Source organism: Solanum lycopersicum, chromosome 5 (assembly GCF_036512215.1).
Source record: "Solanum lycopersicum chromosome 5, SLM_r2.1".
NCBI classification, from domain to species: Eukaryota; Viridiplantae; Streptophyta; class Magnoliopsida; order Solanales; family Solanaceae; genus Solanum; species Solanum lycopersicum.
In genome coordinates, this window is record NC_090804.1 from 2,860,045 (window position 1) to 2,872,111 (window position 12,067).

The 12,067-nt window shown below is 35.8% G+C and overlaps 1 protein-coding gene across 1 annotated transcript; it reads left to right on the forward strand.

The window, feature by feature from the left end:
- Nucleotides 1–882: 882 nt before the first annotated feature.
- LOC101255884 (putative 1-phosphatidylinositol-3-phosphate 5-kinase FAB1C) lies at nt 883–10,168 on the forward strand. Its single transcript, XM_010322408.4, has 11 exons — nt 883–3,027; nt 3,671–4,462; nt 4,585–4,738; nt 4,821–5,165; nt 5,886–6,608; nt 6,702–7,036; nt 7,160–7,286; nt 7,398–7,562; nt 7,716–9,248; nt 9,332–9,598; nt 9,692–10,168. The coding sequence occupies exons 1-11, from the start codon at nt 2,507–2,509 to the stop codon at nt 9,944–9,946; spliced, it is 5,217 nt and encodes a 1,738-aa protein (XP_010320710.1). The 5' UTR covers nt 883–2,506; the 3' UTR covers nt 9,947–10,168.
- The last annotated feature ends 1,899 nt before the right edge of the window (nt 10,169–12,067 follow it).

Consider the following 12,067-nt stretch of genomic DNA (forward strand, 5'->3'; position numbering starts at 1 on the left):
CATTTCTTATGTGAAAGAGATATATGTAAGTAATTATACCCTATATTTTAATTTTGTGAGATTTATTCGAACAATTGGCTTGACTGTAGTCATGTAATTAATTATACTTTAAAACAATACAATTTTATGAAAAATATATTACTAAAAACAAATAAATAATTTTTAACATATCAACAAGGTCAACAAGAGCAAAATAATAAAAAAAACAATATTTATCTCTTTCACACTATAGGTATGAGTTCAACTCTCGCTCTTTTCTTTCCGACTTCTTTTCCCCTACAAAAATATAAAAAAAATAATAATATAAAACACGTCTAAACTTGCCGTGAATTATAAATTTCATCTTTAAATTAGTGATTGCCTCATTTCTTTGACTAACTAAATTTAAATACACTCCTGATCTTACAACATAAGTGATATATATACACCTCTAAAAATTCTCGTAAAGTCTAAAAGATTTTTTAATATTTCTCTTAATTTTTTATAAAGAGTTTCATGCACCTATAAAAGCTTATAACCATTTACAATGTAATGTATCTAAATACAATTACACAGATAAATGAATATTTTTAAAATTATACAAAATAAATAATTTACATCAATTTGAGAAGCATTTATCATACTTCTCTCCAAAATAAATATAAAATGGAGTAATTTTTTTTCTTCATATAATAAAAGTAGTTGCACATTGAAAATTGCAACTACTTTGCTATATAAAAAAATTGAAAAAGACAAACCATATAATTAATTAAATAAAATACAAATCTTTCACTATCTTAATACTTGTCTCTGACTGTGCTGCCAAAATACTTCATTCCATACGCTGTTGCTGACCAATAGTAGCTCAAGAATTTCAATACCCTTTAAACAAAAGATTCAAAAAAAATAAAATAAAATAATTTAAATAATAAACTAACCCTCAATATTATTATCATTATATTATTATTACCAATAAATCTCATGCCCAATCAATGGCTATAGAATTCATAGCTTTTTCTTTTATTTAATTTTTGTTACATCCAACTATAGTAGCGTTTAAACTCGAGACTTTTATTAATTTAAATTCTATATTATTTTATAATATTCTTTTTTTTATATATAATATTAAAAGGTTTCATGTTCATAAGATAAAGTGCATAGTGATATAGAAAAGTAAAGTAAGAGAGAGAAAAAGGAAAAGAAAAAAATGGTTTAAATACATGAACTAATTATTGTATTTTATTAAAAAAATTATTATTATTTTTTATTTAAGAAGAAGAATAAGAAGAGAAAAGAGGTGTTCTGTGTAAAATGAATCTTCAAATTCTATGAATGTAAAGATGAATTTTTTAATTGTTATTAAAAGTTTAGAGAAATGAAAACAGCAAAAGCAATGCCTGAAAATATGGTAAGGAGAGAGAAACAGATGAATGTTATGTTCATGGAGATAAGAGCTATTACCATTTTTTCTTCTTCTTCTTCTTCTACTTCATCAGTACTCTTCCGTTTTCTCCTTTTCATTCTTATTCTCTTTGTTCTTTAATTCATCAGCCCACATAAATCTCTGTATCTGTTGAAAAAAGATTCAATTTTTAGTCTTTATACTTGTGTTACTTGATCTGGGGTTGTGTTTTATTACTCTGAAGTTCAAAAAGATTCAATTTTTCATCACCTAAAGGCTATATACTTGTGTTTCTTGATCTGGGGTTGTCTTATATTGCACTGAAGTTGAAAAAGATTCAATTTTTCATTACCTAAAGGCTTTATACTTGTGTTACTTGATCTGGGGTTGTGTTATTTTACTCTGAAGTTAAAAAGATTCAATTTTTCATCACTTAAAGGGCTTTATACTTGTGTTGCTTGATCTGGGGTTCTCATATTTTGAGCTGAAGTTGAAAAAGTTTCTTGCTTTTTTAGGTGGGGTTGTTTATTTATCTCTAGATATTGTTAATCTGGGGTTTGGCAAGTTTAACTGTTTTTTTTTTAGAGGAATTAGTTTCAGAATCTGTCAAGTGACAAGAGTGTGTTTCAGTTGTTGTTTGGTTCTGAGCTCTGGATCTGATCTTGATTGTTATGAAAAAATTGATTTTGGGATCAAATCTTGATGATTCTGGGATTGGTTGAGTTGGGTTTTTAGGTTTTGAGTCAATTTATTGGTCAAAAAGTCTCAGTCTTTCTGTTGTCACAAGTTTCAAGCTTTTTTTGGTTGTATATATATCAAATTCAGTGTGAAGTAAATTGTTGTAATTTGTTTTTCCCTTCTGGATATTTAGGGATTTCTGAGGGGAAGTCTTACTGTTTGTTTGTTTCTCTTGTTCTTTATGAGGAACCTTTTTCATTTTTAAAGAAAAAAAATACATTAAATATAACTTTGAATCCACCATTTTTATTGTGGGTTATAGTTTTGATAGAGTTTCTTCTTTTAACACCAAGAAATCAGATTACATAAACTTTAGATTAGGAGAAGTATTAAGAGTTGATTGACTTATGTTATTGAGGCAAAACTTGGTGGTTTGACTGCTGGTCTATGGGAGTGCCAGATAGTTCTCTACTGGATTTGATAGAGAAAGTTAAGGCTTGGATAAAGTGGGGTAAAAGTGATCGAACTTCATTGGTTGGCGGAAGCGATATGGATGTTGAAAGTTGCAAAACCTGTTATGAATGCAAGATGAAGTTTACTGATTCTTGCCTCAAGTTCCACTGCTTAAGTTGTAGTCGAGTGTTTTGCAGGGATTGTGTTGTGCACATTTTTGGATCTTCGGATGTTTTTTCATCCGGATCAGGAGAATCCAAAAACACGGTGAGGTCTGTGGTTGATATCAAGGTGTGCAAATTTTGTTCTGATCTAAGCAATTGTCATAGAAGCACAAGGAAGTTTTGTGACAAAGTTTATCCTTCTGAATCTCCAAGGGAAAGCCCAGAACCGCCGTCACCAAATTTCAGTAGTGACATGTTTGATGGTTATTCTACCCATGATGCAAGTAAGAGTAGTTTTACAGCCTTTTCAAGTCATCCATCTCCGGTGTCTCTGCGTCATTCGCCTAGCAGGTAACAAACTATATAATTTTATGGAATTTCTTTCTTTGGAATTTTTCCAGTTTGAAATCTTGTGTTTTCCGTATATGTTTAATTATTATTAAATAGAAACATCTTATATGTCAAGATTGTTATGCTATCTAATTATTGATTTAGTTGTTTTAGTTTCCGGAATTGGTGTATATTAGAGTTTAGTTTACTTATTCTCAAAAAGAGATTTTGATCTATTCCAGGAATTGTCTAGTCTATTGTCTTAAAAGTAGTTGATTCAAAAATCTATTGTACAAAAAGCTAGAGTCTCCTACCAGGGCATATAGCATGTAATTCTGATAAAGAGCTCTAGTTTTGCTACACCACATATACAAGTGCAACACTAAGGAGCTCCTAATTCTCCACATGGGCTTCTTAGAATCCTCGCGAAAAATCTTCTGTACTGTTTCCACATCATCCCTAATGTAGAAATGGTGTGACTATGATATTCCAAATATCCCCTCTCCCATTCCATTTTTCTGTGGGTTAATTTAAGTATTTAACTACCTAACGTCAAACAGCAGCCACAATGGTTTCATCAGATTGCAAAAGTTAAATGAACTTGAGTTTTTGGAGTAGCTGCTTTCTTAACTAAGAAATCTTACCTTTCTTTTTACAATTTTAGGAGTGATGAAGATGAAGGAGGGGACTTCACGAATCAATCTGTTAGCCCATCAAGTGATTGTTGTCATGATACTTCTGATTTAGAATCATGTAGTGTTAGTGCTAGACATAAATTTTACCATCTCAGATCATTTGGATCTAGTCCATCAAACAGCCCCTCTAGGATTCGTTTTACTTCCAATAGAGTTGGGCATTCTGTTCAGGACCAACAGGAGACTCCAAGGTCTCAGAATGATGGTCCCTTTGATCAAGAAACCTTGGTTGTTTTAGGAAGGCTTGAGAAAGATAATGAGGATCCAGAGACTGCTAATGACTCTAACAATTTGTCCGTTTACCGAGACCAGTTAGAGAAGCAGCAAAAGCCATTGGATTTTGAAAACAATGGTCCTATATGGTTTCCTCCTCCACCTGATGATGAAGATGATGAGGCACAAAATAATTTCTTCACATATGATGACGAAGATGATGAAATTGGAGAGACAGGCACAACATTCTCTTCAAGTGGGAGCCTCTCCAGCATTTTCCCTGCAAAGGATAAACAACAATTAGATCATAAGGAACCATTAAGATCTGTTGTACATGGTCATTTCAGGGCTCTTGTCTTGCAGCTATTGCAAGGAGAAGATATACATTCTGGGAAAGAAAGCGCTGCCGATGACTGGATTGACATAGTTACATCACTAGCATGGCAAGCTGCAAATTATGTAAAGCCTGATACTAGTAAAGGAGGCAGTATGGATCCAGTTGATTATGTAAAGATTAAGTGCATAGCTTCAGGAACCCGAAGTGATAGGTAAAAAATTTCTCTTATTACCCCACACACATTGAAATTTCACTTTTTTTTTCACATGATAACATGGGGGTTTAGACTTGTTTATTCAGTTAGAATCATGATTCGCTTTTGGTTCAATGCAGCACCCTCATTAAAGGAGTAGTTTGTACTAAGAATATCAAACACAAGCGCATGACTTCACAGTACAAAAATGCCCGATTACTTATCTTAGGAGGAGCACTTGAGTACCAAAGAGCTGCCACTCAGTTGGCATCTTTTGACACCTTATTACAACAGGTTTTTAGTTGATCTGCTAATCTGTAAGTGAGGATATATGAGCAAATAGAAACACTTTTACAATGTTCTGTTATCCTAACAGGAGAAGGAGCACCTCAAGATGATTGTTTCAAGAATAGAGGCCCATCATCCTAATGTGCTACTTGTGGAGAAAAGTGTATCTTCATATGCTCAGGAGCTTCTATTGGAAAAAGAGATCTCTTTGGTGTTGAATGTTAAGGTGCCACTGCTAGAGCGAGTAGCCAGGTGCACTGGTGCTCTTATAACCCCATCCATTGATAACATAGCCACAACAAGATTGGGACATTGTGAACTCTTCCACTTAGAAAAAGTATCTGAAGAGCATGAACATGCCAACCAATTGAACAAAAGGACATCAAAAACTCTGATGTTTTTTGATGGTTGTCCCAGGCGTTTAGGTTGCACGGTAATTTCCCCTACTCGTAGAATCAATCACTTGTTTATTGCAACTCTAATTTTTTGATGTTCTAAGTATGATCAAAATCATGCATAATGGTTGGTGTACTTGTTCTCTACATCTTCAGTGTGCAACGTTCATACTACTTTTATGATGCATTCCATTTAACTTTGACCGCTTTGCTCTAGATACAATGAGTAATCAGTGAATGTTTCCCTTATAGATTTGTTTATATTATGACATTTTATGATTATTTCTTTTGTATCATTTGTACTTTTGCCTTCTACTAGCTAATTTTGAAGTAGAGATTTAATTTATCATCTTTACACTTTATATATTTGACTTAATTGCCCTTCTTTTTCAATTTCTATGTTCACGCAAAATTTGTGTGTATTTGTACTTTATAGTTATAATTTCTTGCATTACATATGCAAAAGCCACGTACTTTAATTGTGCTTTGAGCTTTAAGCCCAGGAAAGCATTGATGATCTATGAGCATTTCACTTTAGATAACATTGCGAACATTGGTTAAAATGTAATGGAAACTTCAATGGGGTTCTCTCATCTTTCAATATGTTCTTTTCATGGTTTTTTATTTTTGCCTATAAGGGTTGCGAGTTTTTACTTGGGCTATAACACAAAATTGACAATGAAGTGCTCTTTTACCTTGATCAAGAGGCTGAAGATAGAATTAGAGGGTTACTTATCCTTTCATTTGACAATTTGCAGGTTTTGCTGAGGGGCTCATGTCGTGAAGAGCTCAAGAAGCTGAAGAAGGTCGTTCAGTATGCTGTATTTGCTGCATATCATCTATCTCTTGAGACATCATTTCTTGCTGATGAGGGTGCTAGTCTACCTAAAGAGTCTGCAGCAACCTCAATTGCTATACCAGAGAGGACATCTGCTGATAATGCCATCTCAGTGATTTCTCATTCTGCTGTGCCTGTAAGAGCGCAGAGAGTTGCTAATGACCCAAATGTCCAGATAGGGTCCAACTTTACTGTGGAGGCAGTTTTACCAGAGTCATTGTCAGAGCATCATTACCCCCAATATGGTGACCAATCTAACCTAGATGATGGTGGAGCAAGAGATGTTCTCATTACTGCAGATCATGCAAATCTCTCACTTTTTTCGGCACATGATACAAAACCTGTTGGCTCTATTGAAATTGAAGATCAAACAATTGAACGATCAGTAGAAACTTCAGGTCAAGAAGAGAGTCAACCCATAGAACTAGGAGATCTATCAAAGCTAGAAAGATCAGATGAAACCAAAATCCCCGATGAATTCTATTCAGCTGCTGACAGTCGTCAAAGCATATTAGTGTCCTTCTCTAGTCGATGTGTTCTAAATGGAACAGTATGTGTGCGTTCTCGGCTACTTCGCATCAAGTTTTATGGCTCCTTCGATAAGCCACTTGGGCGATATCTTCAGGATGATCTTTTTGGTCAGGTAGCAATCATCTTTTGTCCCTTTAACAATACATGACATTCCATTATCAAAAATAATTTCATGCTACTTTTGTATTGTACGTTATGATGTCAGATATCTTCCTGTCAATCGTGCAAGGAGCCAGCTGAGGCTCATGTCATCTGCTATACTCACCAGCAGGCGAATCTTACTATAAACGTTAGACGTCTTCCCTTGGTGAATTCTCTTCCTGGAGAACGGGACAAAAAGATTTGGATGTGGCATCGATGCCTTAAGTGTGCACAAATAGAGGGAGTTCCGCCAGCGACTCGCAGAGTAATAATGTCAGATGCTGCTTGGGGACTCTCGTTTGGGAAGTTCTTGGAACTTAGTTTTTCAAATCATGCAACTGCTAACCGGGTTGCTAGCTGTGGTCATTCTCTGCAAAGAGACTGCCTCCGATACTATGGGTGCGTACTGCATGGTATTCCTTAAGAATTGGGTTGGCATCTGCCTGAGTTTGAAATCTTTGTGTTAATTTAGTCTTTGCTTCACCATCGCTATTGAGTGAATAACAGACTTAGCTTTTTCAGGTGTGGAAGTATGGTTGCATTCTTCCGCTATACTCCCATTGATATTCTGTCAGTTCGTCTGCCTCCATTAACCCTTGAATTTAGTGGCTACACTGAACAGGAGTGGTTAAGGAAAGAAGCAGCTGAGGTGACAAAAATATTTAACACTTCTCGTGCTATCTTGAAATGATTCCAAGTATTTGCGATGTCTTTGATATGCTTTTATGCTTACTATAGTTCTATGTGATATATCTTGCAGTTACTTTGTAAAGCCAAAGCTTTGTACGCAGAAATATCTAGTGCCTTCCGCAGGGTTGAAGAGAAAAGTTACCCTGTAGAATGTGAACCATCCGATACAACTCAATTGCATGACTGCATTGTGGAGTTAAAGGAGCTGCTTATGAAGGAAAAGAACGATTACCATGTAAGAAACTACTTGACATCAATCTTTATTACTTGTACATTTTCCTCTCACGAATTTAATAATGTAGGTAGGTTGCAGATTTTATAGTTTAGCATGTATGGTAAGTGCTGCGTTTCTCCTTACTTTTTTTGTTTCTGTTTGCTTGTACAATAGGACTTTCTTCAGCTGGATGAGGATGAAACTTTCGACCCAAGACAGGGAGCAATAGACATTCTTGAGCTAAATCGCTTGAGGCATTCCCTCGTGATTGCTTCACATGTTTGGGATCGTCGGCTTTTGTCCATGAAGTCCTTCCTCCAAAAGAGTTCTGGTTCAGTGGGTTCAGAAGATTGTGGATCTTGTAATGAGCTGATAGATTGGAGAAGGGACATGTTTCTAAAGAATGACACTCTCGAACATGTTTACGAAGAGTCTGTGCCCGAGTTCTCAGACTCAGAGGAATACCCCGAGAAAGCTCTGCAGTCTGAACAGGAGGGAACTGGTGTATCACCTTATGGTTCTGGTGAGCTAGAAAGTTCCATGTTGACCTCATCTGAGAGCGAGACAATGCAGGAAATGCAGACGGAAGGGGAGAATACATTTAATCAAACATCCTTGGAACGAGCTCCTTCAGCTGCATCGGTCCTTTCTGATCAGATAGACTTTGCTTGGTCTGGCACTGATTGTTCTCCCAAAAAAGCTCAGTTGCTACAAGGAGATAGATCTGAAGCTGCTCCTCTCAGACAACCAAGTCAACTTGATTTGCCTCCTTTTAGAAGACTAAAGTTACCTGCAAGAGTTCACTCGTTCGACTCTGCTATGAGACTTCAAGACAGAATCAGGAAGGGGCTGCCACCTTCTTCATTGCATTTATCATCAATCAGGTCTTTTCATGCTTCGGGAGACTATAAGAATATGATCAGAGATCCTGTTTCCAGTGTTCAGAGAACTTATTCTCAGATGTCACCCAGTGAGGCTCATAAGTTTAATCTCCTTATGGGTTCTTCACCTTCATTTATTTCTTATGCATCTCTTATACCTGATGGATCTAGGCTGATGGTTCCACTCAATGGTTCAATAGATGTTGTCCTAGCTGTTTATGACAATGAACCTACTAGCATTATATCTTATGCACTTTGCTCGAAAGTGTATAGTGACTGGGTCACTGATAAGTCAAGCGTGTCTGAACGGAGTTGGAACACGAGTGACACGAACAAGGAGGCTGGAGTGGCTTTTAGCCTTTCAACATGGCAGTCTTTTGGTTCTCTAGACACGGATTATATGCATTATGGGAGCCATGGTTCTGAAGATGCTTCCAGTACAATAACTTCCCTCTTTTCAGATTCAAAAACTTCTCCTCACTTGAGGATCTCTTTCGATGATGAATCTTCGAGTAGTGGGGGAAAGGTGAAATTTTCAGTCACTTGTTACTTTGCAAAGCAGTTTGATGCTCTTAGGAGGAAGTGCTGTCCTGATGAACTGGATTTTGTACGTTCCTTAAGCCGTTGTAAAAGATGGAGTGCTCAAGGGGGAAAGAGCAATGTTTACTTTGCCAAGTCATTCGATGAAAGATTCATAATAAAACAAGTTCAGAAAACTGAGTTGGACTCTTTTGAAGAATTTGCACCAGAGTACTTCAAATATTTAACAAATTCTATTAACTCTCGGAGTCCAACTTGCCTTGCGAAAGTTCTTGGAATATTTCAGGTGAAAAATGGTGTGCCTTTTATTTTCGAATAAGTTTTTAGTAGTTGTAGTAGACTTATTCCTATTCATATCCAATGTTTTAGGTTTCGGTCAAACATTTGAAAGGAGGCAGGGAAACAAAAATGGATCTAATTGTGATGGAGAATATCTTTTTCGAAAGAAAGATCTCTAGGGTGTATGATCTCAAGGGTTCTCTACGATCCCGCTACAATGCAGATACAACTGGAGCAAACAAAGTGCTGCTAGATATGAATCTTTTAGAAACATTGCATACCAAACCCATATTTCTTGGAAGCAAAGCAAAAAGAAGCCTCGAGCGAGCTGTTTGGAATGATACATCCTTTTTGGCAGTAAGCTACTTCCACTATGAGTGTCTATCTTCTATTTTCCTCCTTTAGTGTCTACGTTTCAACGTTGACCAACAAACGTTCTGCTTTTGCCAGTCTGTTGATGTGATGGACTACTCTTTGCTGGTCGGGGTGGATGAAGAACGAAAAGAACTAGTCTTGGGGATCATCGACTTCATGAGGCAATATACTTGGGACAAGCACTTAGAGACATGGGTGAAGGCATCAGGCATACTCGGAGGACCAAGGAACGCGTCCCCAACTATTGTTTCTCCGAAACAATACAAGAAAAGATTCAGAAAAGCGATGACAACCTATTTTCTCACGGTACCAGATCAGTGGTCATCTTGACTTTGATTATATTCATTCATAGAGCCTTCTGCCAATAAGCAAAACCTTCCTAATTGCACAAATTTGCAGATGAAGGAAAGGTTACATATTTTCCAGTTGGTTCATATTTTTATTAAGAAATCTGGCCAAAGTGTACATTTTGATTGACAATCTGTACATTTATAACAAAAGCTTCATTTGAGAAAAATGAAATCCAATGTGTATCTTCATAGTTCCTCAAAAGTTATGTATTTTACATCCATCTTTTCTATTGTGAGAAGTGGGAGCGTTGGAGCAACAACAAAGTTGTCTCTATGTGACTTTACGTGTCACGTGTTTGAGCTGTGGAATCAACCACTTATGCTTGCATCAGGTCAGACCGCTTACATCTCACGCTTACGGGTACAACCCTTCTCTGAACCCTGTGTGAATACGAGATGCTTAGTGTATCAGATTGTCATTTTTTTCGTCTTTTCCCATTGTGACAACCTTTGTTCCCTACCATTTAGTGTTCTAAAGCTCTACTACTATTAAAAATTAGAGTACCCTCTCTTCGGCCTATATATATATAATTACCTTAAAATGACTCGATTGTGTATATATCTTTGATATTGTTGTCAGTAAGGTGATTTGAGAACTATGAGGTATTAGGCTCGGAGAACTAAACACTAAGTGATTTCCTTCTAAGTATCGGATGTTGGTTGAAGATAACAGATACCTTATAAAATTAGTCGAGGTACGTGGAAGCTGTTCATACACCATTTTCTTCCAATTTCCTTTTGGATCTATGGAAAGTAGAGTAGATTTCTTGTCATGTTCCACTTTTGTTAACATCAAGCAACTTTCTTATCTTTGAAGAAAGAGTTGGACACACAATACTTTATTCTCATCACTTCCCTTCATGTATAGAGAAAAGTTAAATTCTTTTAGGGAAAAAAGAAAAGATAAATGGACCCTTAAAAATAATATATTGACTTTATTATAGCTTTTAAGATACCATATTTTTTTTATGGAACTTTTGTCTGCCATGTGAAAAAGATTAACAACAACACTCCAACATTGTTATACATTAATATTATATGATATGTTTCACATTCTCTTGTCTGGTATACATGTGATTCATGATATGTTTCACATTCTATTGAAATTTGCAAATATTCAAAAACCAAGTTTGATATTTTATTTGGATTAGTTACGGAAATCTCACTTTTTAGTTTACTATTACCATTATCCTTGTAAAATTTTACAAATTTTCAAAATTTTTCATTTTCGCGTATCACATTAATGTATCTCGCGCATCACATTAATGCATCTCGCGCATCAGATTAGTGTATCATATATAAAATGTACCTCGGGCATTAGATTAGTGTATCTCGCGCATCAAATTAATGTATCTCGCACATGACATTAGTGTATCACGTATGACATGTACCTCGCGCATCAGACTTGTGTATCTCGCGCATCAAGTTAATGTATCTCGTGCATTAGATTAATGTATCAACACTTATATTATTGTATTCGTTTTGAGGGATTTTTATAATAATAAACTTTTAAGGGATAGATTCTAATTTTACCTTAAAAGTATGTGACATCTGTAATTTACCTTATTATTTTTTACTTTTTAATTTTACGTTAAATACATAGCATTACACTTTCCTTTCTTCACCAACCAAAAAATAAGGGCTAAAGTATTCATCACCCCCCCTCGAACTTGAAACTTTTTATTTGGTGTACACTTAAACTATATTTTGTTTTAATTACCCCATTTAACTTGTTTATTCCACTATCACGTACACCTTTTTGTCTGTTGCTCCTAGTGTGACTACACACGTGCGTCAGCTGGAAAAAATAGTGATGATGTGAATTTTCACCTGGATAAATAATAGCCACCTAGATAAATTAAAATGGCGAAAAATAAATATCATATTCCAACTCCTTTCCCGGTCGCCGTCAATCTGATCTCTCTTTCCGATGCAAAATCAATTCTTCACTCTAACCTCCTTTTTGCTGCAAAACAACACGGTTTCTTCCAACTCACATAACACTCCATCTCCTCTCCCCTTGCTCAATCAGCTGAATCGGAATCCTTATCCATTTTCAATGATGAGAAACAACACTGCTATCCGAAGAACTGGCCCTTGG